The following is a 27,199-nucleotide window of genomic DNA, read 5'->3' as shown; positions in this document are numbered from 1 at the left end:
AGTCCATACATAGTAATTATATACTCTATATTACACAAGATGTTATAGATTTACTGTATATTAATTACATTCTACTATATAGATAAAAGTGTATTTAGCCATATAATATTAACAAATCATATATACATTTATGCTTTAAAAATATTTATAGAACAAAGATATTTTATAGTGTACACATTAGGTATATTTATATAATTTACATTTATTTATTTTACAAATATATTGTGTATTTATAAGCAATATATTTACAATATATAAACATGCTCTAATTGTGTATATATTTATATTATACTACTATAATTATAATTATACATATATATATATATATATATATATATATATATATATATATATATATATATATATATATATATATATAATTTCTACACCTAGTATACCATACACACCGTGTGTCTTCTATCCAGGTATATTCTATCTGTGTGCCTACCGGATGCATGAATGCCCCAGGAGCACCAGCTCCCATTAGAGGACTGGCCCCCAGCATCGAGACCTGGGCCACGGATGCCCCCCCCCCCCCCCCCCCCCCCCGCAGCAGCAATGAGATTCAATAAAACTTGACTCTTGATTTTCATCCACACGTTCTCTTTTCTTTGACCTTCATCATAAGAGGTTGACTCTGTCTCACTAACCCACTCCCACCAAGGTAGTTCTGCACCTCGAGACCAGACCAGGAGAAGGATGCTGGTCCTGAGTCCTGCGAGGCTGCAGGCCGTCATCGCCTTCCTCGGAGTTCTGGAGAGAAACACTGCGATCGAAATTCTTGAAAAATCACTTATTTTACAAACTGCAGCTTCGTGATGAAGCAACAAGACATGAACTCACAAATGAATCGCAGGCTTGGTTTATTTTCTAATTTAATCTAATTTCTCATTTTTAATTCAAAAGTTAAGCGTATAATCAAAGTACCGCAGTGAGACCAGAAACGATGCTCAAACACTGGGTGCTGTTCGGCCTGCATCCCGGCAAAATAGCAGCTTGACAATTAGGAAAGTGGTCAGGCACCGGGGAGTCAGGCACCGGGGGGTCCGTCGGCTCCAGGAAGACGAGGAGCCGCCTCCTCTCCCCGCTCCTCCAGGTCTTTGATTAACAGACAACTGCGCTAATTGAAGCTCGAGCCTCCGTGATCGGTTGGGATGCTCCGTCCTCCGGTAGCAGCTTCTCCCTAATTGTCTAATAGCGTTGCAGCGTCGAGTCCGGCCGTCCTCACACGCTCGCACATTAAAGCGCGTGATTGGAAATGTGACGCAACACCGCAGCAACAAATTACCCGCAGCGCTTCTACCGCGAACGGCTGCGGAGTTTTAATACCGGCAATTACAGCCAATTTACAGCCCCTCCACGCGCCAGGAGGCCTGATGGGCCCGACGCTGCCAGCAGACACACAAGTTGGAAAGTTGCTCCACGGCTCCAGCGGCTGTTCGCTCTCTCTCTCTCTCTCTCTCTCTCTCTCTCTCTCTCTCTCTCTCTCTCTCGCCCTGGACGACTTACATTTATAAAGTATTAAATAAATAAAACTAAAACTAAATTAGAGAATCGTGAATATTATCAGTAATAAATTCTGTGTGATCAATTAAAGGAAAAAATAAATTAATGAAATCCCAGATAATGAACAGCAAGCCAGCAGGAGAAATGGGCCCCGGTTCGATTGTTAGAACCGTGATTGGAGCATTGATGGATGAATGTTGGCACTCACCGGTGCACCGCCACTCCCACAGGTGCTTTTATCCCGCGGCAGGTTCACTCTGGCGAGCTCGCGCGTGACTGAGCCAATCCGGGAGAAGAACCAGCCCCTCGGGCCTTCCCCGCCCCTCCCTCGTTCTAATTGGCTGATCAGGAAATCAATTTCCCCCAATATGCGCGTCTCCGTCCGGTATGTGACACGGTGCAGCTCGCGGATGCCGCACACGCACACCCGCGCTCTCGCGCCACCGCGCTGCTTTTAAGCCTGGCGGCCGCGGGTGGGGGGGCCGCAGACGCCGAGGCAGGTCCGGGGGAGCAGGCAGGCAGCCCCGCTCACCGCCGCCATGAGCATCAACTACGCCTCCGCTGCTCCCGCGCAGCGCTCCACCTCCTTCTTTATCGAGGACATCCTGCTGCACAAGCCCAAGCCTCTGAGGGAGGTCGTGCCCTCGCCCTTCTGCGGCTCCCTGGCCTCCAGGATGCCCCTGCTGGAGTACGGATACCCGCTCATGCCGACGCCGATCCTCGCGCCGCACCCGCACCACCCGCTGCACAAGCCCGAGCACCACCACCACCAGTACTTCTTCACCTCCGGTAACTGCCGACAGCCTGACATCAGCTAGCAACAAGTGTGTGTGTGTGTGTGTGTGTGTGTGTGTGTGTGTGTGTGTGTGTGTGTGATCATGTTTCTTTCCTCCAAAATTCCTTAATTCAATTTGTGGGTCTTCATCCTCTGCTGCTCCATGTATTTATACTTATTAATACTTATTAATATTAAGTATCATATATGATGCTTAATACATAAAGGTGTGATGGGCGGCAACCGTAATGATGTGTGTGTGTGTGTGTGTGTGTGTGTGTGTGTGTGTGTGTGTGTGTGTGTGTCCGTCCTCTGCAGGCATGCAGGTGCCGGCTCTTTTCCAGCACCACGCCGAGCTCCCGGGGAAGCATTGCCGGCGCCGGAAGGCCCGGACCGTCTTCTCCGACTCGCAGCTCTCTGGCCTGGAGAAGAGGTTTGAGATCCAGCGGTACCTGTCCACGCCGGAGAGAGTGGAGCTGGCCACGGCGCTCAGCCTGTCAGAGACGCAGGTAGAGACGTGCTCTCTCTCTCTCTCTCTCTCTCTCTCTCTCTCTCTCTCTCACACACACACACACACACACGCACACATTACATTTTTGTGAGGACTTTTATTCCCTAACCCTAACCATCTCAACTGACTGCCTGACTCTAACCTTGACCCTAACCCTAACCTGAACCTGATTCTAACCTTGACCCTAAAACCAAGTCTTGACCTTCAAACGGCCCTTTGAAGCAGCGAGGACCTGCTAAAATGTACACACTCTGTTGGTTAAATGCGTATTCTAGTCCTCAATGTGTTGCAAGTACAAGAAAACACACACACACACACACACACACACACACACACACACACACACACACACACACACACGGACGGGCCTCGTTCTGACTAGACGAACGTGGGTGAATCGCCGTGTTGTCGCCTGCTGAAGTTGTCAAATAATTTTTCCATATTTCGATTCACTCTCTTATATCGCGCCCCCCCCCCCCCGGTCCAGGTGAAAACGTGGTTCCAGAACCGGCGGATGAAGCACAAGAAGCAGCTGAGGAAGGCGCAGGACGAGCGGAAGCCCCCCGGGCCGCCAGAGCGGTCCGCGGAGAGCTCCAGCGAGGCCGAGCTCGCGGAGAGGAGCGCGCGGGACGAGGAGCTGAAACACGGACTGGAGGCGGACTCCTTCCTGCTGGAGGAAAACCACGACGACGACGACGACGACGTGGACATCGAGGACGACGTGTGCTCCCCGGACCAGCTGCTATAGGAGGCCGCCGCGGGCCCCCGGTAGATGGACCGATGCTCACACCCGGGAAGAAGCGCGGCTGAATCAGTCGTGACAGCGCGGCGTTCACGGACCTGCTGAGTTTTCTACCACGTTTCTACTGTGTGAAGAAGCTGAACCCAGAATCCGACAGTTCATTGTTCGTGTCGTTGCTTTGACCCTCATGATAACGGTCCTCCATGTTTGCGTCTCTGACCGCCGGTAGAAACGATCCAGTCCGCGGTAGAACGCACGCGCCCGAGACGTTCTGCTCCCTTCGACTCTTTGTTGTTGTTGTTGTTGTTTTTGTCGTTCAGGTTTTTGTTTTCGTTATTTTTTTCGTTTTTTTAAGTAGGCCACAATTTTTATTTTAATTTAACTCTTTTTTTGATATTTTCTCCACCGTGTTGTCAGCCGCCATCTTATAGAGGGATAAATGTTTCACTCTCATACCTTTTCTTTTTTTGTTTGTTGTTTTGTTTTTTGTTGTTGTTTATTTCGGAGCACTTTTTTAATCTTAAATTGACTCTTGGATATTTTCTCCTGGAGTTTGTCCACGTTCTTGTCAGCCCACATCTTACAGAGGCATAAATAATTCAGATTTCACTCCTCTTCTATTTTTCCTGTTCGTTTGTTTGTGGCTGATTGTCATCTGTACACAGCAATAATTTTGCTGTGTTCACGCGCGTTCCGGCGGTTCTTTCCTGTTTTTATTTGACCGACCGGCGGAGACGCCGCGCGGTGCTGCGGGGCTCCGCCGCGGGGCCTGCGGGGAGCCCCGCAGCTCTTCCTCCTCCACGGACACTTCGAAGATTCACGGTCGGAGAGGCTGAGCGCGCGCGCGCGGGCCTCGAACACTGATCTGTTCCTCCTGACACTGAAATTAAAACGTGTTTCCAACAGAATAATTCTGGTGGTTCATTTGTGTCTGAGTCGCAAAATTAGAGAACATTTATTTACATCAAAACTGCGAGAGAAACAGAACTGCAGCACTCGGGGGGGGGGGGGCGGCCGTGCGTTATTTTTGTTTTTGTTTATTTTATTCGGCCTGTGTCTGCCTGATCACCTGCAGAATTATGATTGAGATATTATTTTTGTTATTATTATTATTATTAATAATGCTGTATTATTATTAACATTATGTTTTTATTATTATTATTGTTGTTGTTATTATTATTATTATTGTTATTATTATTATTTATGATTTATTATCATCATTATGGGTGTCAAAATCAATAATTGATGTCGCGCCTCGTCCACTTGGAGGCTCAACGTCATGGTCCCCGTTGATGGACCCAGCAGGTGCAGCACTACGATCAGGTGTCTTTGTTCTTTTAAAAACTATTTATGATAAAACAAAAACCAGTCCCGGCAGCCTCGCGTGCGGTGACGAGGCCACGTCATCAGTAGTGCTGGCCTGACGGAGTTAATCACCGGCGCTGCAGCCGCCGGTCCTCACCGGCAGCGGCTCGCGCGGGGGCCGGGCCACGCAGGAGGTGATCAATTAAAAGATTAAGCATTTTACAACACATGGACGCATCTGCATCGGGGCTAATAGCGGCGCCATCAGCTCGTTTCCAGGAAGCCTGCGCCTGCTGAAAGCGCCCCTCTACATCAAAGCGCCCGCGGCTGCCGCTGCGGCCGCGGCCGGCGTGGGATGCTAATGTGGCCCCTTCATGTCCGCGCTGAAAGACTCCTTCAATTGACTGGATTTCAATGGCAGAACACGAGTAGGAGGTGCCGGGAAAAAAAGATGCAAAGAGCCTCGGCGTGGACGGGCAGCGGTCCTCATTAAACTAAAAAGGCTCCATCATTTGTTTCCAGCCGCGCATCTGAGGACTTAACACTAAAAACACAGAGCTTCAAAGAGCCATGATGGGTTAAATAGAGACTGTAATCTAATTAAAATACTGCACAGAGCTAAATAGTGCTTTGATAATAATCTGAGGGTACAATTAGTAAAATGAGCTTCTTACCAGTGTTTTCGTGTACAGGGAGGAGTAACTGCCTGTAGGGGCGGAGGGAGGAGGCACCACATCAGGACTGTCCTCCCTCTGACTGGAGGAGGCCGAGTCAGACCCGCTACCAGCGGTGTCTGGGCCCCCGGATGAGAAAATATGGATCAAATACATAAATGACCTGCCTCCTCCATGAGAATACTGGGGGGGGGGGGGGGGGTGTCTTCATTCTCAGTGTCCTTGTTTCTACTGCAGTACTGCTACTTCTACTTATTATAATAATATCAATGCCAATATATATTATGATATTAAACTAACATGCTTGGACAGATGTGTGACTTGTGGAGTGTGTTCAACCACGGTTCGGGAGGAAAGTCACTTCCTGGTCCTCCTTCATGTGTTCCTGACGTTCTTGGAACCACTGGAGTCGACGCTGACTGCATGCAACAATTCTGAAATAAAACGTTGCAGTGGAAGAGCAGATTTTCCCTTCAGATGTTGTCCATGAGTGAGTGCTCCAGTCTCGGAGCTTCCAGTTCATTTATTCATCGCCAGTTTACCATCCAATCACACAAAAGGTGGGAGGAGCTATGCCACTGATGGTTTGCAAGTTGAGTGAGTCGAGAAGAAAAACACCGCGATGAAAATAAAAGAGCCACAGAGAAACCAGTCCAAGTCTGGAACTGGTCCAGGTCTATAACCGGTCCAGGTCTAGAACCTGTCCAAGTCCAGAACCAAGAACTGGTCCAAGTCTATACTGGAGACTGTTATTACTGACAGACCAGGGAATGGAACTCTGCTCCTACTCAGTGTGTCACCTTTATGTGGTCTCTCATTTAGTGTCAGGCTTGACATGAAGCTAAAGATGCTAGCAGTAGCAACATCGCTGCTGCTGTCCCTCCCACGCTGCTCATCCTCCTTCAAGCTAGCACCGCTAACGCTCCTCGCCAGTCCTGCTTAATGGCAGCTTTGACAGAAGGTGGAAAAACTACAAACGAGGCAGCACAGATTGTCGAGTGCTCAAAATATTTAGCAAAGGAGTTTGTCAATTCTACATAGGAACCCTGTTGAATTAAATCACAAATGTTAGAGTGATCCAGTCGTCTCTGGAGAAAACGATCATTGTCCGTCTGTTCGATCACTGATCAATGATCCGATCACCGATCGGAACACGCCGACTGACGAGAAGGAGGCACCGATATTGGCATCTGCTAATATGGCACGTGAGTATTGACAACAGAGATTCTAAACTTGAGTTTATCCATCAATCTTCAATTATTTATTAGGATGCTGGTTTGTGAACTCAAGGAGAGGAACAACTCAAGGACATAGGCCCACCAACAGAAGAGTAGCCACCAAGGAAACTACGACAGCAAATGCAGTGAAAGCCTGAGTGAACTCACAAAATCAATGTTCAGCCTGAGTTTTGTCCAAGTGCAGCATCAATATCACTTAGTTGTGCAAAACTGACAGGTACCATCAGAAAGACATCAAATCATTTCTAGGCTGTACAATGGAGGCAGTATTTACACAATGCTATATCCTGATAGAGTAACCCTTTGAGAGCCTGCGGGGACATGGGGTACCCACATGAGGAGTCCAACAGCAGCCAGCGCCTCCAAGGTTTGCTTCCCCAAGAGGGGTGCTGGATGGATGCCATCGCCCGTTAGCTTAGCCTCCTTGCTAACGCATCCATCTGCCGGGCAGTGGTTGTTACTTTGAGCCCCGTGCAGGACTGTGCTGGTCTGCTGTTAACACTTGCACCTGATCTCAGAGACCATTTTGTATTTTCAAGCGTGCCACAGCCTGCTTTTCTTCTTCATGCCGTCTCCTAAGGCGTTCAAGAGTTGCCAACGAGGACATCCCGGCGTTATCGGGAGTGTGGTCTCTGACGCCCCTGCACTGCTGTTTTCGATTCAGTTTTGGTTGAGGCGGGGCAAGAGGCTTGGGTATGGTCCTGGCATAGTCTAAGGCCTAGAAATTAGAGAGGGAAAGAGAGAGTGAGAGAGAGAAAGTGTAGCACTCTGTAGTGTAGCTCAAAGTTGTGAGCCATGTTTGACAGCGAGTGCTAACGGCCAGGTAGCATTCCTGGAGCATGCTCACAGCCCAGGTTAACAGCGGAAGGAGGTTTTTTTTAATCATCTCAGCTTTTCAGTTCAGTTGCAGCATCCTTGGTTTTCCTGTAATTTAGAGTGGTGAGTCTTCTATCCAGCACAGCTCTGGGGGAGCAGTCTGGTCACACTGGTGAACGGAAGTTCTCCCTCATCCCACACACTCCTCCTCTTCAACAACCACAATCACACACACACACACTCAGTCTGAAAGAGACATATGTTTGGGTTCACATCAGTGGATGCACACACACACACACACACACACACACACACACACACACACACACACACATACACACACACACACACACACACACACACACACACACACACACACCTTTATCCTGGAAACTTTCTTGTCTTTGGCGTCCAGGTCCTTCGCCAGCAGAGGGGGAATCGTGCTAATCTTTTTGTTCTTTTCTCGGATCACATTTGAATACAGCTTCTGTCGTTTCATTTTTTCAGCCTGATGATGGTGAAGGAGTGAGAGACGGAGAGAGATAAAAGAGAAGGAGGGAGAAAGAGAGAATCACACATAGATTATAAAAGGAGGTTTAATTAACTGAGCCATTTCTCTCTTAAGGCCCTTCTCTTTGTGTGTCCCCTTGGGAGAACCTCTCCACACAGCACAACAAACCAAACCCAGCCTGCCATTCACTGGGCCTTCAGCGTTTGCACATATCATTCACTAATAGGCTCAGCCCCAGAGATGCTCCAGGCCCAGCCTACAGCAAATTAGCCAAGCATGCTCCCCTCCGACAACTGGATATCAACAAAAAGCTATATCAAAGCCAGAACGACCACTTAACTTCTTAGGGTACTTTCATTTGCGTTGTCAATGCATGTGTGTGATTGTGTAAAGACAACATGCATAAAAGCATCATGCCAGTAAGGGGGAAAGTTCCACCCATTCAAAAGCTATCAAACAGTAACCATGGCAACACGGTCAGTACCCTCCATGTTGATATGCTATACTGTGTTGATTGTGTTTGTGATGGTGGACATGACGTACTGGGAAAAACACAAAACAGAGAGGCTCCTCCTCTACTCACGGGAACCCTTCAGCCTAGGTTAAAAACCATATCAACATGGATACGCACAGTGAACCAGGTCCTCCGAACAGATTCGCACTGAGCAGCCATGTTGGAAGCAAACCAACCTTCTCATGAATGGCCATGTAGTCAGGACCCAGGGACCCCAGCTTTACTTCCTGCATCCTCAGCTCCTTGTAGTCCTTCAGACTGTATGCCTGAGAGGGAGAGAGAGACAACGAGGTTTTGAAAATTAATCACACATGTATGACACAATAGAGGATGTAGAGCGTTCTGATTTCAGAGGAGTGGCGGCAGTGACGTGTCTTCACCAGACTTTGTTGGTTCGATTACAAGTTTAAAGAAACCCACAGAAACAGGAACAAAAGAAAACTTGTGCCAATAAAAAAAAAAAATATATATATCTCAGTTTTAATTTAACTTGATCCGCCTGAAAGATATAAAAGGGTCTTCTGCAGTCCAGGTCCCGCTCCCCACCAGGTTTAGCGTGATTCTGTTGACAGATGGGAACTCTTTACATTAGCGGGATTTTTTTCACACAAGTTTTTTTTTTTTTTTTCATCAGCTCAACCTCAGTGGATGGATTTTTCAGGCTCAGACTCAGTGAAACAAGAAACTATAAACAACAACATGTTCACACAGTTACACCCGAGGGTACACAAAAACAACCTCCAGTGGGTTTTCGGTGAGGCAGCCTAGCTACGGGTGATGCTAGCACATCTTAGCCGAGATCTCCGTCTGTGAATGAAGAGCCAAACTAAAAGCTAATTACTCTGTTCTGGTGCAGCGACCCTGTTGAGCACGTGTGGATACGCCTCCGAAAGCCAGCCAGTGTTCCAACCCCTGAGATGTCAGATGCCACACAATCTTTAAGATGTCCAACACAAAAGTGGGTTAATCATTCCAGACTGCACTGGCTGCTACCGAGGCTTCCAGTTGGATGTAGCCACCACCGTGAACACCACAGGGTGCCTTTCTCTCCCAGCCCCCCGACTCCCCAACACTAAGTCATGCTCATCTGCTTTCATGGCTGCTGTTTTCAAGACTGCTTTACAAATTGAGCCCGTAATCTTGTCAGTCATGATGGCTAACATGGAGAAATGAGGGGGCAGGGGGAGCGGTGGGCACCGCAGGAGGAGTATCTGGAGGCTCCAGTGTGAGCACAAACATCTGGAGCCACCTCCCTGAACTCGGAACTGGGCTGCATTTTCCCATGCAGCTGCAATTGCAATCGATTAAAACCACTGGAACTGGTCCATTATTGAGGTAGAACGCGATAACTGGCGACAGGGAAACAGCTACAGAGGTAAAAGAAACCTTGTTTTTGGCACTGACAGGCTCAGGTTGGTATGTGAAGTGTCTCTAAAGCCTACAGAACCCACATGGGAGGTGAAGCTCAGCAGTGCAGATGGCATGGCCTTTGTGTGATCCAGAAGAATGGCAAAGACCTCAGGCAAGAAGCACTCTTCCTGCTTCATAGGGTCTACAGACGGGAAGTTAGCAAAAGCCGGAGCAACACTTGCAGGACAGGAGTTTCGTTATATTTCCATGTCTGTCTCGTTAAGACCTTTGCCTGATCTCTGCTCTCACCTCTGGAACAGAATAAGCAGACACGGTCTGCTTCCCTCGGCTGCTGGGGACACTACACCAGGACAACAACCACTACATAATCATGACGCACCCAAAACCCCTCAAGGCCTGAGATGTTAAACATTGAGGAAGACTCCAGTATGAGCACTAAAACAAGTGAACAGCACCGCCATGGAACATCGGACAAACGCATGAGGCAAACCTACCAAGGACAGCCAGAAAAACAACGATCCAACATGGCTGCCAGACCAGACGAGAGCTATCTGTCGGGTCTCACCAAGAACTTTCTAAATCCACAGTAACAACATAATATGGCTCCACAGTCAGCAACTACTGAGTCACTATCCACTCAGGACCCACCTGCACAGACCAAAGGACACAGGAAAGAGAAACAACAACGGCCAAATCATTTAACGCAAATGCATCTTTAGTGGCCTTGCGCCTCTCAGACTCTCTCCTGTCTAATCACCTTATCCTCTAACACTTCTTCAAATGGCTTTTCGGAGCCTGCAGCTCAGTGCTTTATACAGTCATCATCTTATGGCAATTAAGTGTATCTTAGTGGAGCGAGACAATTAACCTGATGTTTTGTCCCCTTAGTCACCAGAACACTCCTGCTGGATTAAGCAGTCCATGCATGGGGACAGCTGAGGGGATTATCTGAGACTTCAAAGGGACATTTATTTGTGTAACCTCCTGTGTATGTGGGGATTAAAGGCAAACGACACACAACTTCAGAATTCATGGGTAACATTTGTGAAGTGAAACTGCATAATGTGGTCTTATAGGTCTCACTTGAATGTGACCATTCAGTATGAGAGCGCAGATTAGTTTTGTGACGCAGTTTATAAATGCAAGTGGTCAGCAGGCTGGTGAATACATAGTTTACTGGCAAGTAGCAAACAGGCCACCAACACATCTCACAACTGCACAGCAGTACACTGCAACAGGAAGAGCCAGCAGTACCAGTCCCATGTACTGAACTGAAAGCCTGACAGGAGCATGTATGTAGCATGTTCACCGCCACGCTCTCATTCAGGATCAAATAAAGCCTTCACAGGAATTAACAACAGTAAAAAAGATGATCCGAGGTTCTCAAACTATGGTAAACGCACCTCAAGTGGTACATGTAGAGTCACAGAAAACATATTTTGAAAATTAAACAAGTCCAAAATATTTTTTTTTAAAAACAAAGAATAATATCAAACATTAAATTCTTTGAAATGGAAATATTCTAACCGAATTGTTGTTAAAAAATACCTTTAGTCTTTCTAGAAATAAAACTGTGTCGGATGCCACGTTCATTCATGTAGTGAATGCGCAGCCCAGCAGAGGAATCCTGGGCCCCGACTGCATCCTCTGAGTGGGCACAGGTACTGAGCCTGGATTGCGTAAACGGGATTCCAACAACAAGTGGATCTTCTCATTGTGACCTCAGAGCTCACCAGACCGACTCATCCAGTTAAACCAGTTCCGATTCATCCACACATCCCAGCAGGTCTGTGTCATGCCTCCTTCTTTTTGGGCCCTCCCTCACTGACTCTATCCAGCAAGTGGGGCCCTCCTAAGGAACCATGTTGGCCCCCTGAGGAACCATGTTGGTACTCCCCCCCCCGGAGCTGGGGAGAGATGCTATGCTGCTCTAGTTCAACTTTACTCACTGTGGTGCTACTTGGGGAGTTCGATTTTTTCTGAGGTGGTACCTGGTTAGAAAGGTTTTGTATTCAGTGGAACAGTTCTGGAATTTCAGCAAGAATGCAACAGAGTGGAATTAAAATGAGTCCTAAAACCTGCATGGTCGGGCCCTGGTCTCAGAGCCACTGGGATTTTAGTTAAAAGCCTGTTTTACGCTCTATGGCATAAAACACGTCAGTTTATTCCTCCCCTTTGCATTCGGAGGCCTTGATGTGTCTTGAAAACAGGAGTTGCTACAGAGTGGAGTTGCAGACATCACATCGACCACAGAAGAAGAGCGTGTCAGCAGGGTAGTCGGCCAGCACAGCCGCAGCTTTATGCTTCACACAGTTGCATTGGCTCCAAGATCATTGTAGTTGTGTCTGTTGGTTACGTTGATCTCCATGAACTGAACCTGTAAGTCCTACAAACATTCACTCACTGTGGAGCTTGTTCTAGCAATAATCTTGAATCAACCCAACAACCCCACTGGAGGAACCATGGAGATGCTAACTTCTGATTTAGCCTTCAGACATGTTTCTGTGTAATCAGGGAGGAATAAAAAACATCTACCAGCGTAGAAAGAGCAGAAGATGGAGAGAGGCAGAGTGACGGCCGGGTTTCTCAACCTTCCATGGATATTCCTGGTGAGCTGTGGTTCTCTGTGGTTCACCACTGTGGAACTGCTGACCTCAACTGAAGATGTAACAACATGTCAACACTTGGAGTCACAACGGTTATGAGGAACTATGGATTAGACGTGGTTTTGCTCATGAGGAAATGAGCTGATGGTGACTGTGGCGACATGTAAGCGGGCCACCAATGCATGCGCGCTCACCTGGAACGTGATTCTCTTGGCTTCCCTCTGTTTGTGCATCTGTGACGGGTGGACGGGGTTAGGTGTGTTCACGCTCTGACCTGAGTTCAGCTCAAACACCGTGGCCGTTCCAGAGTTCCCTATGGGTGGCAACACAGCGTGGGGGCTGGAGCCCTGTGACCAAGAGGTGGAGGGTGTCCTGGTGAGGTCCTGACAAACCTGGTTAGGACTCCATTTCAGGTCCCTCCCTTCACCCAACAATGCAGCTCTGCTGGAAAAGACAGACTGGTGGTTAAATGATCAGGTCTGCTGAGGATAAGATGATGTATCTTTTCAGCATCTCCTCAGTATATCTGACAGCTGTCATTTCAGAGCCCAAATATGCTGTTACTTGTTATATTAATTATCGTTGTAAGGAAATTTGGAGATCCTTGCGTCCAGCGATGCTTTGTCTGCGTCCAGCTGGTGCAGGACGTATGACCAGCAGTGATTTACGTCGACGAGAGTTTAGAGATAGCAGCTAACACTAGAAGACACAGTTTATTCAGGATTCCAGAATGGTAAAAAACAGATGCCAAGTTCTGTTTGTAGCCTTATGGAACTGTTTGTCTTCAGTTTAGTTTTCTAACCTTATTTCTCTTCTTTTTTTTTTTTTCCTCTTATTTTCTGCTGTCATGATTCACTTTTCCCAACAAGACGCGTAGAATTTAATATCTTTCTGATCTTGACGAAGATAAACAAGGGTTTAAGTGATTCACCTCTGGTATTGGTCGGGACTGTTCTCCTGGCTCTCGTGCTGGAGCTCTGCAGGCGGCTCCTGCCAGCACAAGTGAGGGGAGTCTGCGGGGTGTCTTTGTGGATGTGCTTGGGACAAGGCAGGCTGAGCTTCATCATCAAGAGTCTTCCTCAGAGGTTCTGGCTGAGGGAGGCCGGAGGAGGACTGCTTCTGAGGAGAGGGGTGGGGGGTTTCCTTCCGCTGGGATTTCTGCCCTTTGCTGATCTGGGTGACCTGAGGTCAGGGTCGGATTAACGGTTTCAGGAGAACATTTGTTCACTGATGAAGAATGTCAGAGCAAAATAGATGGAGCAGTCTCCAGAAAACAAGAACGAAAATGCTGCTAAGCTTCTGAGGACTCTTCATTGATGCAGGGAGTAAAACACTGCTTCGCGTTTTCATCTCCACTGAAATCCAAACGTGTCAGACAGTGAACAGAGAAGCCTGGCAGATTTTAGCTTTTAGATAACATTTGCAGAAAGAGATGTGAGGGATGACGTTGAAAGGATTTGACTCTTGTGTTAAAAGGTTATAGCTACTAAGTATGAAACACCTAAAACCTGATTTTCAACAATGTGGGAAACTACATTTTAATGACTAATCAACTAAAAAAATTGTTATTTTTGAACATTTATCAAAATCCAATCCTCCCGTCCCACCACCAGGCCCTATAGAATCAACCACTGAATCTCATTTCCCAGCATGCTTTGTGCAGGATTTACTTTCCTTAAGCAATAAAAGGGAGTGAATTTTGTCCCCCATCAGCTCACATTCAGTGGGTCTGTGCCTTAATCACGTGCACAAAGAAGCTACACAAGGTGAAACTGAATTCTCTATTCAGAGGCTGTTGCCATACAAGTTTACATCTTTAATTCTTACGTGATAACGTAACTCGCAAAGTCAGCTAACTCACCATTTCCACCTCCAGACAAACATGAGCTCTGACTGAGGCGCATTTCTTTTTCGAGAGCGGGAAAGACTGCAGTTCTTCGCATGATCTGACCAAATTATTTAGCAGGTCTCCAAGCGAGTGTCTCCTGCATCTAATACCACTGATTTAGCAAACACCAGCTTTGCTCATTCCAGCGGGAAAACATTTATACTCTTCTGCTTGGCAGGTGGCTGCTCAAGTGTTCAAAATAATAATGCTTCCCCAGTCCTCCTCTTCTTCTATGCAGCAACAGCTCCACTGCTGATTGTGTCCATATTCCCCAAAACTATTAAAAGCCGGAGCACTCGTGTCCCAGCTGTGCAGCAGTGAGATGGACCTCGCTGGGACTTGAGGCAATGCATTTCCTTACCAACTATACTTGACAACAGAGCAGATTGGACTACACGATCAGACTCTGCTGTTCAGGCCGTCCACATCAGCCAGGTGAGTATAAACCTACCCTCAGCTGGTGCGTGTCGGGGCTCTCAGCGGCGCCTGCCTCTGGGTCACAAACCTTCAAAACAGAACACAGAGGATGAAGCACGAAGACTGCAAGGAAGGTTTCATCTTTGCTAACACCTCCACACCTGCACCTGTTAATGCTGCATCCAGCTCTATTAATGCCCGGCTCCTTTGACCGCATCATAACAGTTGTCCCTCAAGCACCTATTTGAAGCATGGAAATATGTACTGTTAATGCAGTAATGAAAATCATTTAGTCAACTTCAGGATTCCCCTCAGTGGCAGAGGACCATCTGAGTGGATCGATTGTATCGACACAGTGAGGACTTTTTCGCTGAATGCCACTAATTCTGAGAGCATGAATAGGTGAATGTCACAGGGAATGAGAACATCCAGTCGTCAATAAGTGCACTTGCATCTAATAGGCTGAGATGCCTCGGTCGCACCGTTAGAACTGTCATTGTGTTGGCTACCTGGTGCTGTGTCTTCTAGCTCCTTGTTAGGATTTGGCAACTAGCTGAACCAGCACCGTGATGAACGCTCTGACCAGTCAGGGGAGGCATTTGACAGTTGGCTGCAATTACAAGAGCTCAGTGAGGACAGTTGTGGCTGTCCAGCAGTACCCCCCCCCCCCCCCACACACACACACACACACTTTTACCTCTCACCTTTATCCAGTGCAACTATCTTTACCTTTTGTTACCCACCATAAAATCACCAATCATTCAGCACAAATGATGGAGTCATTCTACATTTGGACGACAGTAAGCTGTGTAATATCTTTTCTGCTAAATTGCGAGACACGTAATTGCTGTTCTGTGCAATGATGTCACAACAGAGTCGAGCAATTGCAGCTAGCTGTATTACCCCCTGTACCCCGGAAACATCTGCTTTTCGCAATGAAGACTTCAAAGGGGCTGTGGATCTTGAATTGCATTTAGCTGCTATTGTGGCCAGCCCAGGTAATCTTGATTAGGTGTTTAGACTGAGGCAGGGTATACAGTGGCAGAGAGCTCCCCAGAGCTTTGGTCTAAAGCTATTAAAAGACTGTACATTATGTTGCCCTGGCTTTGAAGTGAGGGCCTGCAAGAGGAGAAGGGGCTGTGAGGGCTGAGTGCAAGAGCAGAAGATTGATCTGCTACTTCTGTCACTATCAAAGGAGACCCCAGCCCAATGAAGCCAATCATTGCTACCGCCAGAGTAAACGTTTGCTGCATTAGGAAATTGTGTACATTTAATAACACGTCTAATTATAACAAGTTGCCTCTCAGATGTCTGCTGTCTTCAAAAGACCAAATGGGGTCTTTTAAAGGAGCCAGTCTAAAAACAACTGGCTTGTCTGGATTTATACTGATTGGTGAAAGGGATGCAATTTGTACATGGAGTATTTGCTACTTGAACAAGGAGCTACAGACAAAGAGGGGAGTGAAGGAGCAGAATAAAACATTTATAGAACAAACAGTTGCCTTTGCCTCCCTTCTAATCTCGTCCCGAAGCTCGAAGACAACAAAAATGTTCATGTTTCCTGTTTGATCTGCAATGTTTCATTCAGCATGTGTGTGAAAATAAACCGTTTGATTCCAAAACAACAGACCGCAGAGCAAAAGTGGAGCCTGACCAATGAGGAGCGCTCTTAATTATCACGCAAATATTGTTGCTACATTTGGCGAGATAAAGAACGGCACAACATGCGGTGCCCGTCATGTACAACAGGACCCTGACCTGACCTCATGTTCCGGCCCTTCAGCTGGCCAGAAACATGCCGCTGCACCACTTAATTCTGTTAATCATCAGCTGATGCAGGTCAGACATTAGATGTGGAGGAAGCTCCAGAAAAGCTTTGGTCATTTTCAGGTCAGCAAAATCAAGTTTTTTTTTCTTTTCTTCTTTGTTTTTTAATCATCTTCTTTTTCTGTGCCTATTTCTCAAATAATTTATAAAAAATTACTTAAACCTGGCTTTTACTGACCAGTAATCATGTTTCCCTGTCACACCCAATTTAGTGATTAAACCTGTGATGAAACAGGAAAGGGGCTACATGCAAATTGGTGCCCCCCGCTTGTCTACCCTATGCCTCCTATTAAGTAAGACACATCTTTAGGGAGGCACGGCAATTGAAATCTAATAAGCAAATTCAGAGGGAAAATGACAAAACACAAGGGTTGAGGAGAGGGGACGGCTCTGGCTCTGTTTGCCGTTGCACAAAGCTAACGGCTCTTGACTATGTAAATGGTGATGATATGAGACATTGTAGAGGGCCGGGGCTCAGATGGGTGAACAAGGTTGGGGGTATTATAGCCAACAAACAGTCTTGTGGCCCGACAAATGGGAAACACGGGCTATCCTGACCAATTATGCCACTGTGCCAGGTGCAGGGATGTCTAAGAGCCTATTGGTAACCATGCGTCTCTGATGTTCTTGTTGTACACATCAAGTCATAATAAGCACTGCATAGCCAGACATGGCGGGAGAGAGGGCAATGAAAACAGCTACGTTCCCCTCAAAATTAATTTCCCAGACAGGGTCAGAGCAAAGAGTCTGGCATATTCTGTTGGCTGTTGTCTGAGATGACACATATAAATACCAATGAGTCCGCGAAAGGAGGAAAAGCTTTGCTGATGCTCGGGGGGGGGCGAAAAAGACAGGAATAATTTTGGCCAACAGTCTCCCATGAAAAGAGCCGCATTCAACTCTGTTTTAGGGAAAAAAAGAACAGAATTCTGAATTTGAAGCACCTTAAAGAATGTGAACACGATGGTACCATCACCTCTGCAAAGGAGGAGCTACACTTGTCGAAATACACAACGGTGTTAAGTTCCCAGTATCTGTGCAGAACACAGCCAGAGCCTCAAGAACGTAAGGCAGGTTTTCAAAATCATCAACCTACTTGTTAAAGGAGAGACATGCATTCAGTAGATGTAATAAACCCGTTGGTCCCCAAAGCACAGAGGATTAACAAATTAATCACCAGAACAGATGTTCAACCATCTAATCTGGTGCAGCAAATCATTCTGGATCACGGTGGCTCCGTCCAGGTGACGCTGCTCTGGCACCACAGCAGGACAATAGCAGTACCCAAGACTCATTCCCAGTGCGAGTGCAGCTCCTGGTGTCCTTCCCTGTAACTGCACCCTTTCTATTTCAAGATTAAATTCGAATTCTGTACTGGCGTTGAAAGTCTCTTCTACCCACCTTTCTGACAGCGTGAAGCTTCTCCCCCTGCCTCAGAGCGTGAACCCTCACATAGGAGCCAGGCGTGGAGGTGCGCTGTCCCAGGGTTCTCTTGTTCCGCTCCACGATGTCCTCTGTGTGTCTCCCTCGACTTCTGTTTAACTCATCCCGAGGAGCCTTAGGACTCTCCTGTGGGGATGGGCTCTGAGTGGGTCCTCCCTGTGGGTGTCCCAGGTCTTCCCCGTGGTGGGCCACATCTTCTGTCAAGTGCAAGGCATGAATTTCCCTGCTGCTTTCAGTCGACTCAGAAGATCTTTTCATCTGCTCATTGTCACAGATGTTGTCCCGCTTGTCTTTGTGTACAGACAGTAAAGTGTTTGTGAGGTCTGCCTCCGACAAAGCAGGCTGCAAATCATGCTTGTGATGGTGGGGGGGTGTTGCTGGGAGGAGGCGGAACGGCTGATCACTGCCACCCAGGTGAGGGTTCACCGCCACAGCTGGACTGGTACAGCTGATGTATCTGTAAACTCCTTTCCTGATGGGCTCCTGAGACGGACTTGATTTCTGCCTTGGTGCTGGGTGATGTTCCCGGTCAGAGCCATGTGGCCTGAGGCAGCTACCTCCCTTCAGGTCAGGGTCATGGAGCAGGTCTGAGCAGGCGTCGTCCGAGCGCCGCGGGCTACAGGGGACAAAAACAACAAAAGTGAAACTGCATCAAATGAAAACAGTTAACCTGAACTAATAACTGGGACAGCAAATTAGAACTTTATGGTTTTAGTCAATCAACACACAAACTTGACGAGTTTCAGTCAAATGTTGGACGGCAACATTATCAATGCGATCTCAGTATCTAAGGGACGATCGGCGGACACCTGAATGCCACGCAGATCTGTTCTGATGTCAAACGAACACCACGCATTAGACCATTATTAGCCCGATGATGTCCTCAAACAGAGAGCTGGGCTTTGAGAGACTTTTGAAATTGAAACAGATGAGGGGATTATAAGCCTGTATTTACAGATAATTTTCATATTTTCACCTCCAGGCTCACTAATGAGAGTGCATTTGAGAGCTACTAGCAGGGGAATGGTTCACAAACGGCAATTTTCAGCTTATGAAATGGCTTGAAAATTGCAGGGTAAAATGCTCTTTCAGACAGCGATGAAAAGATCTCATTAAAATAAATAGCAGAAAGCCTTTGTTGTGCTTATTGGAGGGCGAGGGGAGCCTAATTTGCCTCTCTCACCACGATGTTGTGTGAGGGTGGTGATTGGATGAGGGTGGGGGTGGGGGGGTGCAAGGTGTAAAGGGCCACTCTTTTCAATGAGGCCAAAGGGGTAAGGGATATCTCTCAAATGAGTCCGACTCAAACAAGTTGCAGAATGCATTAAAACATCCAGCTGGGCTTGACGCCTGGAACACTGGGAAGACTCAAGCCCATTATTTCCTGCCAAAGATACAGACAACAAAAGCCAGCGAGATGCTGTGACTGGGGGAGTGAAATAAAAATGGCCGCACGGACTGTACTCAAATATTCTCTGGCAATATTTGGAGCGAGATGGGTGTAAAATATGGTGCAGGAGATGAATGGGGGAGCCTAAATAGGAATCTTTTGCCTGAATGAGGAAACCCTGCTGGATTTGTAAACTATGCAGTGGCATTGTGTGAGAAGGCCCACCCGCTTTGAGGAGTTCCTGGGGAGGACTGTGAGCACACGACTGGAACGGGAGCGTGTCCATGGCCTCCGCTCCAGGGAACGAAGCCTTTTGTCAGAATATGTCACGGTCATTTTCCTCTGAAACAATATGTTTTGGAAACAGACCAACACTTGGCGGGCATCAATCTCCACAGGTTAATGGCAGCAAAAGAGAGAATGTCCCTTTTCCATTTTGGTAGGAAATTACTATCAGGCCGTGTCTGAAGGAAACAACAGGCCGAGTCAACAAGAGCGCAACAACAGATGTGCCGTTGTCCCTACGTGGACGACCACCATTGTTCCCCCAATAGAGAGATCTCCTCTACTCTACAATGCTGGCTGTTAATGGACCACGAGTGACCACTTATTGTGATCCACCCCAACAAAACAAAAATCTAATTTGCTACCAATGACAGTCTTTATTCAGGGGGCACCTGAATTAGGCCAGCCTCCCTCCAGTACCATCCGTGGCTGCATCTAATTAAATAAACGCTGAGGGTTCACGATGATGTAATGAACCCGGGTCATTCAACCTTCATCGGGCCGGTGCCAGCAAAGAGTTGAGCGATGGACGGCTGCTGTGGTTCCCCCCGTGTCGGTCTGAGGAGCACCATTATCTGCTCGGTGTTAATTAATCTGTCCCTGATTGGAGAAGTGGCCGTTGGGCTCAGCAGGCAGTCGCCACAAGGCAGGGAGCTCCTCCCAGCACTTACATAAGAGTCTGACACGGGTTGGGCTGCTCCACCGTCTGTGCTGTTACACCACTGGTACAACCTCAGGCCATAACTTGTTCCCTCAACTTAACTGATTCATGGGCACAAGGTTGAACTGAGGCCAGGAATTACACCTCATGGCCCCAAAACACCTACATGGAGGGTAGAAGTTAAGACACCCGCCCCTAATTCTTTAGGCTGGACCCTGGGTGAGTGAGTGAGTGATGAGTGAGTGAGTGAGTGAGTGGTGAGTGAGTGAGTGATTGAGTGAGTGATAAGTGAGTGAGTGATTAGTGAATGAGTGATTGAGTGAGTGAGTGAGTGATTAGTGAGTGAGTGATTGAGTGAGTGATTAGTAAGTGAGTGAGTGATTAGTGAGTGAGTGAGTGCTTAGTGAGTGAGAGAGTGATTAGTGAGTTAGTGAGTGAGCGAGTGATTAGTGAGTGAGTGAGTGATTAGTGAGTGAGTGAGTGAGCAAGTGATTAGTGAGTGAGTGAGTGAGTGAGCAAGTGATTAGTGAGTGAGTGAGCTGGTGATTAGTGAGTGAGTGAGAGTGTGAGTGAGCGAGCGATTAGTGATTGAGTGAGTGAGTGAGTGATTAGTGAGAGATTAGCGAGTGAGTGAGTGATTAGTGAGTGAGTGAGCGAGTGAGTTAGTGAATGACTAATTAGTGACTGAGGGAGTGAGTGAGCAAGTGAGTCAGTGAATGGCTGATATGTGAGTGAGGGAGTGAGTGAGTCAGTGAGTGAGTGATTAGTGAGTGAGTGAGCAAGCGATTACTGAGTGAGTGAGCGAGCGAGTGAGTTATTAGTGAGTGATTAGTGAGTGAGTAGGTTAGTGAGTGATTAGTGAGTGCGTGAGCGAGTGATTAGTGAGTGAGAGAGTGATTAGTGAGTTAGTGAGTGAGCGAGTGATTAGTGAGTAAGTGAGTGACTGATTAGTGAGTGAGTGAGTGAGCGAGTGATTAGTGAGTGAGTGAGTGAGTGAGTGAGTGAGTGAGTGAGCAAGTGATTAGTGAGTGAGTGAGCTGGTGATTAGTGAGTGAGTGAGAGTGTGAGTGAGCGAGCGATTAGTGAATGAGTGAGTGAGTGAGTGATTAGTGAGAGATTAGCGAGTGAGTGAGTGATAAGTGAGTGAGTGAGTGATTAGCGAGTGAGTGAGCGAATGAGTCAGTGAGTGAGTGATTAGTGAGTGAGTGAGCAAGTGATTAGTGAGTGAGTGAGTGAGCGAGTGATTAGTGAGTTAGCAAGTGATTCGTGAGTGAGTGAGCGAGTGATTAGTGAGTGAGTGAGAGTGTGAGTGAACGAGCGATTAGTGAGTGAGGAAGTAAGCGAGTGTGTCAATGAGTGAGTGATTAGTGAGAGAGTGATAAGTGAGTGAGTGAGTGATTAGTGAGTGAGTGAGTAAGTGATAAGTGAGTGAGTGGAGAGTGTGTGATTAGTGAGTGAGCGAGCGAGTGAGTGAGTGATTAGTGAGTCAGTGAATCACTGATTAGTGAGTGAGGGAGTGATTAGTGTGTGAGTGATTAGTGAGTGAGTGAGTGAGTGAGTGATTAGTGAGTGAGTGAGCGAGCGATTAGTGAGTGAGCGAGTGAGTCAGTGAATGACTGATTAGTGAGTGAGGGATTGAGTGAGCGAGTGAGTCAGTGAATGACTGATTAGTGAGTGAGGGAGTGAGTGATTAGTGTGTGAGTGATTAGTGAGTGAGTGATAAGTGAGTGAGTGAGTGAGTGATTAGTGAGTGATTAGTGAGTGATTAGCGAGTGAGTGAGCGAATGAGTCAGTGAGTGAGTGATTAGTGAGTGAGTGAGCAAGTGATTAGTGAGTGAGTGGTGAGTGTGTGATTAGTGAGTGAGTGAGCGAGTAAGTGATTAGTGAGTGAGTGAGCGAGCGATTAGTGAGTGAGCGAGTGAGTCAGTGAATCACTGATTAGTGAGTGAGGGAGTGAGTGATTAGTGTGTGAGTGTGTGAGTGATTAGTGAGTGAGTGAGTGATAAGTGATTAGTGAGTGAGTGAGTGAGCGAGTGATTAGTGAGTGAGCAAGTGATTAGTGAGTGAGTGAGCGAGAAATTAGTGAGTGAGTCAGAGTGTGAGTAAACGAGCGATTCGTGAGTGAGGGAGTGAGCGAGTGTGTCAATGAGTGAGTGATTAGTGAGTGAGTGAATGAGTGAGTGACTAATGAGTGACTGAGAGAGTGAGTGAATCTGTGACTGAGTAAGTGAGTGAGCGAATGAGTGAGTGAGGTTATGAGTGAGTTCTTGTTCGACCATGGTACTCGTTACAGCCTGGTGTTCCTTTGTAGGGTCGCTCAGAAACTAGAATCCCATGGGAACAGTTCCACCTACCTTGCTGCCTCTCTCTCATGTAGTTGATCACTCAGAGTCCCAGTGGTGGGGGGGGCTGCTGCGAGCTCCAGGCTATCAGAAACCTGGAGATCTTCCCCTGTGTGGTCACGATGCTCCGGAAGCTGCTGCCTCTGTGTGGTGGCTCTATCATGGGCCAGGCTCTCTGTGTCTGATTCCACTGGGTCTCGCTGGTTCCCCGGAACTGCTGGTGCCTGCTGCTTCACCTGTTTGGGTCCTTTTTCCATGTTTGGCTGCTTCACGAAAACCAGAGGAAATTTGTAGCAGGGTGGTAACTTTCAAAACCAGTCAAGTCTCAACGGGAAACTGTACCGATAAGCCCAAGAAAACACAAACCACATCTCCAGCCATGAAAGTGTATCATTTAGACAGTCATCACATAAACAGTTGCGGTTACTGGTCTGTTTCTGTCAGTGAGATGTGGTGTCAATAGTCGCACTCTACTGGACCAGTACTGGACCAACGGGGCCGTACCAGAGGAGCCACTCCGGTCTATGTGGAGGCGTCTGCACATGCAAGTATTTGCCTGCACTTGAGAAACCCAACAACTGACAGGTACTCTTCCATTAGTCGAAAAGCCATAAACAGGGAACTTGTGCAGGTCTGGCCAGGGTCATGTATTTTGGTATGGACTGAAGGTCTCACTTCCCTAAAGTCCCCGGCCTCATTTGTCGTGTCGGACGACACTGAAGTTAGCTTCTGATTCGCCAGCTTCCGATTCGGCACTTAAGGGGAAGTTTAAGGGGAAATTAACGTAACGTGTACAGCGACTGTTTATGCACTGATTGTCTGTTTTTGTGGACACTTTTTGATGTGAAAACATTTTAGGCCTTTTGGGTTAGATATTAACTTTGCCTGACACCCACTAATGTATTTGTGAAACTTTTATTCTATTTGTGAAAATGCCAAAGGGGATATTCCTCCGTTTCTGTTTTATTCCTAGACCTCATAAAACCAGATCCAGATGAGAAACCACTGCACTTAGACTTGTCAAATCTGGACTGGATTGTCCTACAGAGGCTGCAGATTCAGAAAAACACAGTCTCTGATTTGTGAAACCTTTATTTGATTTGTGAAAATGCAATGAAGGCACATTTCACTGCTTTTTTCTCAACTCGTCTACCTTAGACCAGGTCCAGATGAAAAACCACTGCACCTAGACTTGTCAAATCTTTACAGGGTTATCCTACAGAGGTGGCAGACTCATAAAAAGACAGTCTCTGATGATGATGATTTGTGAAAATGCAATAAAGGCACATTTCACTGCTTTTTTTCCATCTGGTGGGGTTGCATCACTTAAATTAGAATAAATCATCTCTACAGATCATGTAATGATAAGATGAGAACATGTTTAAGCATCCAGCAGCAGTTGACAATAACTCCAGCCTTTGATTTAAGGGTTGTTACTGTGGTTTTTTGCTGTTTGCTGATGCTTCTTCATTTGATATCTGATTACAGTTGCCTTGGCTTTGGCTGCATGACATCACAGGCTTCCAGACTACTAAGTGTCCTCTTTAAGTTAACAGTGTACTAAATATTTTGAAGAATAAAACTTTTTGGGGCAGTCCATAATGACCCGTACTTCTTTTTCTTTTCTTTTTTAAAATATTAAATAACTTGGACAAACAACTTAATTAGCACTTGGATTATTTGGATGAAGGCTGCACGGTGGTGCAGTGTTCAGCACTGTGGCCTCACAGCAAGAAGGTTCCAGGTTCGATTTTAAATCACACTCCGGCTCGGGCGCAGGATCTTTCTGTGTGAGTCCTTATGTTCTCCCTGTTCCTGCTGGGTTCTCTCTGGTACTCCAGCTTCCTCCACAGTCCAAAGACATGCAATTGGGCACTTGGCTTATTGATTCTCTAAATTGACCGTAGGTCTGAATGTGAGTGTGAATGGTTGTTCGTCTCTCTATGTTGGCCCTGCGATGGACTGGCGACCTGTCCAGGGTGAACCCCGCCTCTCACCCGTTGATGCTGGGATAGGCTCCACCCCCCGCGACCCTTACTAGTGAGGAATAAGCAGAAGACGACGATGGATGGATGGATTATTAGGATGGGGGGGGGGATAACCTGTTTCATTTCTGAATCGTTCCGAGCATACGCCGTAAATCCCATGACGTCTTATATTGAAAAACGGAAGTTATCTCGCTTGGTATTAAACAGAATGGCATATTCCAGCACTCTAGTATTAAGTGAAAACCTCAAGCAGTGCACTAAATATATAGGTTGTATTTACAACAATCATCTTTCAGGGATTAAGCAGAAACTCTTAAGGGTCTGGTCAGTATTTAATCCATATGGGTATGGCCCAAACAGGGGGGCATTAAATATTTGTGTGTGCGGCCGCTCGGCAGAATCTTGGGTGAAAAATAAGCACACTAACAGCTAAAGTGGTTCTAACACAGGCAACAGTAAAGGCTCTACAAGAGGTGAGCAAAATGACAGTGTCGGAAGCTGTGGGAGTGGTGGAACGTGGGCAGACGGAGCAAAGGTGAGGGCAAGTCATCATTTTTGGGAGGTGTATCTCCCAAATGACCATCTGTGAAGATGTGTTTAATGTTTCTCAAGAGATCAACATCAATTTTACTTTTGTTTTGAAGAGAGAAAGAAGAACTATACATGTTTCACACAAAGGAGATGGAGAGACGGGGGACAAAAAATCAGGTTCTAGACATGGACCTGGTCTGAAATGCACCTTTTTGGCATTGCAAAAAAATAAAATGAATAAATGTGGCACAAATCAGAGACTGTGTTGTTGTGAGTGTTTAGGCTCTGTAGGATAACCCTGTCAAGATTTGACAAGTCTAGGTGCAGTGGTTTTTCATCTGGACCTGGTCTAATGTAGACTAGATGAGAAAAAAGCAGTGAAATGTGCCTTCATTGCATTTTCACAAATCAAATAAAGGTTTCACAAATCAGAGACTGTGTTTTTCTGAATCTGCAGCCTCTGTAGGACAATCCAGTCCAGATTTGACAAGTCTAAGTGCAGTGGTTTCTCATCTGGATCTGGTTTTATGAGGTCTAGGAATAAAACAGAAACGGAGGAATATCCCCTTTGGCATTTTCACAAATAGAATAAAAGTTTCACAAATACATTAGTGGGTGTCAGGCAAAGTTAATATCTAACCCAAAAGGCCTAAAATGTTTTCACATCAAAAAGTGTCCAAAAAAACAGACAATCAGTGCATAAACAGTCGCTGTACACGTTACGTTAATTTCCCCTTAACCTTCCCCTTAAGTGCCGAATCGGAAGCTGGCGAATGTGGTTTAGAAACGTGAGTCATGAGAGTCCAAGGGCGTATTAGTGTATACAACTTCCAACTATTGACCAGAGACAGAACACGACCTGATTTTGATCCCAGAACTGAGGATCACGACCGAGTCGGATCAAACCGTCACACACAGCCCAGGAGCCGCTCGGCTCGTCCGGTAGGGAGAGGCCCCGTCCGGAGGAGTGCAAACCGGGACCGACCCTCGACTGGATCTCGGAAGGAAGGCCGGGGTGGACTCGCGTGTCGGACCCTGACAAGACCACCGCGGTCTAAAGTGTTTCCTTCCAACAACAAGCGGGCTACACATGAACGAAACATCGGAGATTTCAGCAAGAATATGCCCACAAACCTGTTCTCCTCCGCCCAGGACGCTGCACTGTAACCATAGGAACGCCGACGCTCAGGCGGCGTGCTGCCTTCACTGCCCCTTGTACAACCTCCGACTGGCAGACGCGCTGCGTCCCTAGAGCTGCGATCACGGTCGGACAGGCTCTCTACTAACCGGAGAAGCTACTCCTACTCGCGAGGATAGTGAGCACCGTGTTTCTGCCAGAATTCCCCGGGAGAAGGCCAATAGATACAAACCTGTGGCTTTTATCACATTTTCTTGATTATGGAGCTGAAACAGTAAAAGAGCCGCTGGGGAGCGTTCAGGTCTGTCAGCTCAGGTTTAGGTCACCAGCGAGCATCGAGCAACCAGCGACCGTTCGGCCTCCCCGCACTGCCTCCACCGGGAAACTGATTGCGCAGCTACACTCCTGTGTACGGTAATTTTAGCTCACAACTTTTGGGAGTCACGGTGCATTCATGAGCCTCGTAAACTCTGCAATCTGTCCTTAAGTAGCAGCGAAGGTTACGTGTAGTCTGGAGGTTACTTTGTTGATGTTTTTCAACGCGATTATCACAAAGGTGCCATCTGGTGGAGGCAGCTTTAGTCACTGGCCTTCATCGGTCAAACTCAGCAGTTTCTTGCTCAAACGATTTGAGAAGGCTTTTATTTAGTAGAATGGGAGAATTGTTTATTGTGTTTGTCATGATACTTTTTGAACCTCTTCAGTCCAAGTAGCGTGGCT

The 27,199-nt window shown here is 47.0% G+C and overlaps 3 protein-coding genes across 6 annotated transcripts in view; 2 read left to right on the top strand and 1 right to left on the bottom strand.

The window, feature by feature from the left end:
- lim2.1 (lens intrinsic membrane protein 2.1) overlaps positions 1-512 on the top strand; it is a 17,996-nt gene extending 17,484 nt beyond the window's left edge. Inside the window, exon 5 of the mRNA XM_086226611.1 lies at positions 426-512. Within this exon, the coding sequence (XP_086082737.1) occupies positions 426-487 (62 nt within the window). The 3' untranslated portion in view covers positions 488-512. The remainder of the gene's footprint in view (positions 1-425) is intronic.
- Positions 513-1,608: 1,096 nt separating this feature from the next.
- On the top strand, positions 1,609-4,433 carry bsx (brain-specific homeobox). The gene is made up of 3 exons (XM_086226631.1): positions 1,609-2,295; positions 2,600-2,790; positions 3,280-4,433. Exons 1-3 carry the CDS (start codon positions 2,046-2,048, stop codon positions 3,538-3,540), a joined length of 702 nt encoding a protein of 233 aa, XP_086082757.1. The 5' UTR covers positions 1,609-2,045; the 3' UTR covers positions 3,541-4,433.
- Positions 4,434-6,763: 2,330 nt separating this feature from the next.
- jhy (junctional cadherin complex regulator) lies at positions 6,764-26,845 on the bottom strand. 4 transcript variants are annotated; one of them, XM_086226261.1, is made up of 9 exons: positions 26,712-26,845; positions 22,835-23,088; positions 18,103-18,760; positions 14,909-14,962; positions 13,501-13,751; positions 12,764-13,013; positions 8,769-8,858; positions 7,947-8,075; positions 6,764-7,469 (listed from the first exon to the last, which is right to left on the bottom strand). In XM_086226261.1, the coding sequence occupies exons 2-9, from the start codon at positions 23,077-23,079 to the stop codon at positions 7,266-7,268; spliced, it is 1,881 nt and encodes a 626-aa protein (XP_086082387.1). In that variant the 5' UTR covers positions 23,080-23,088; positions 26,712-26,845; the 3' UTR covers positions 6,764-7,265. The 4 variants fall into 4 exon arrangements, with proteins under 4 accessions (XP_086082387.1, XP_086082385.1, XP_086082388.1 ...); XM_086226259.1 differs by having other exon boundaries at positions 22,835-23,085; positions 26,712-26,833; XM_086226262.1 differs by having other exon boundaries at positions 12,764-13,010; positions 22,835-23,085; positions 26,712-26,833.
- Positions 26,846-27,199: the final 354 nt, after the last annotated feature.

Source organism: Aulostomus chinensis, chromosome 15, assembly GCF_037954235.1.
Source record: "Aulostomus chinensis isolate RoL2024-O1b breed Wild chromosome 15, RoL_Achi_v1.0, whole genome shotgun sequence".
Classification (NCBI taxonomy): Eukaryota; Metazoa; Chordata; class Actinopteri; order Syngnathiformes; family Aulostomidae; genus Aulostomus; species Aulostomus chinensis.
This window is presented reverse-complemented; position numbering and strand designations above follow the sequence as displayed.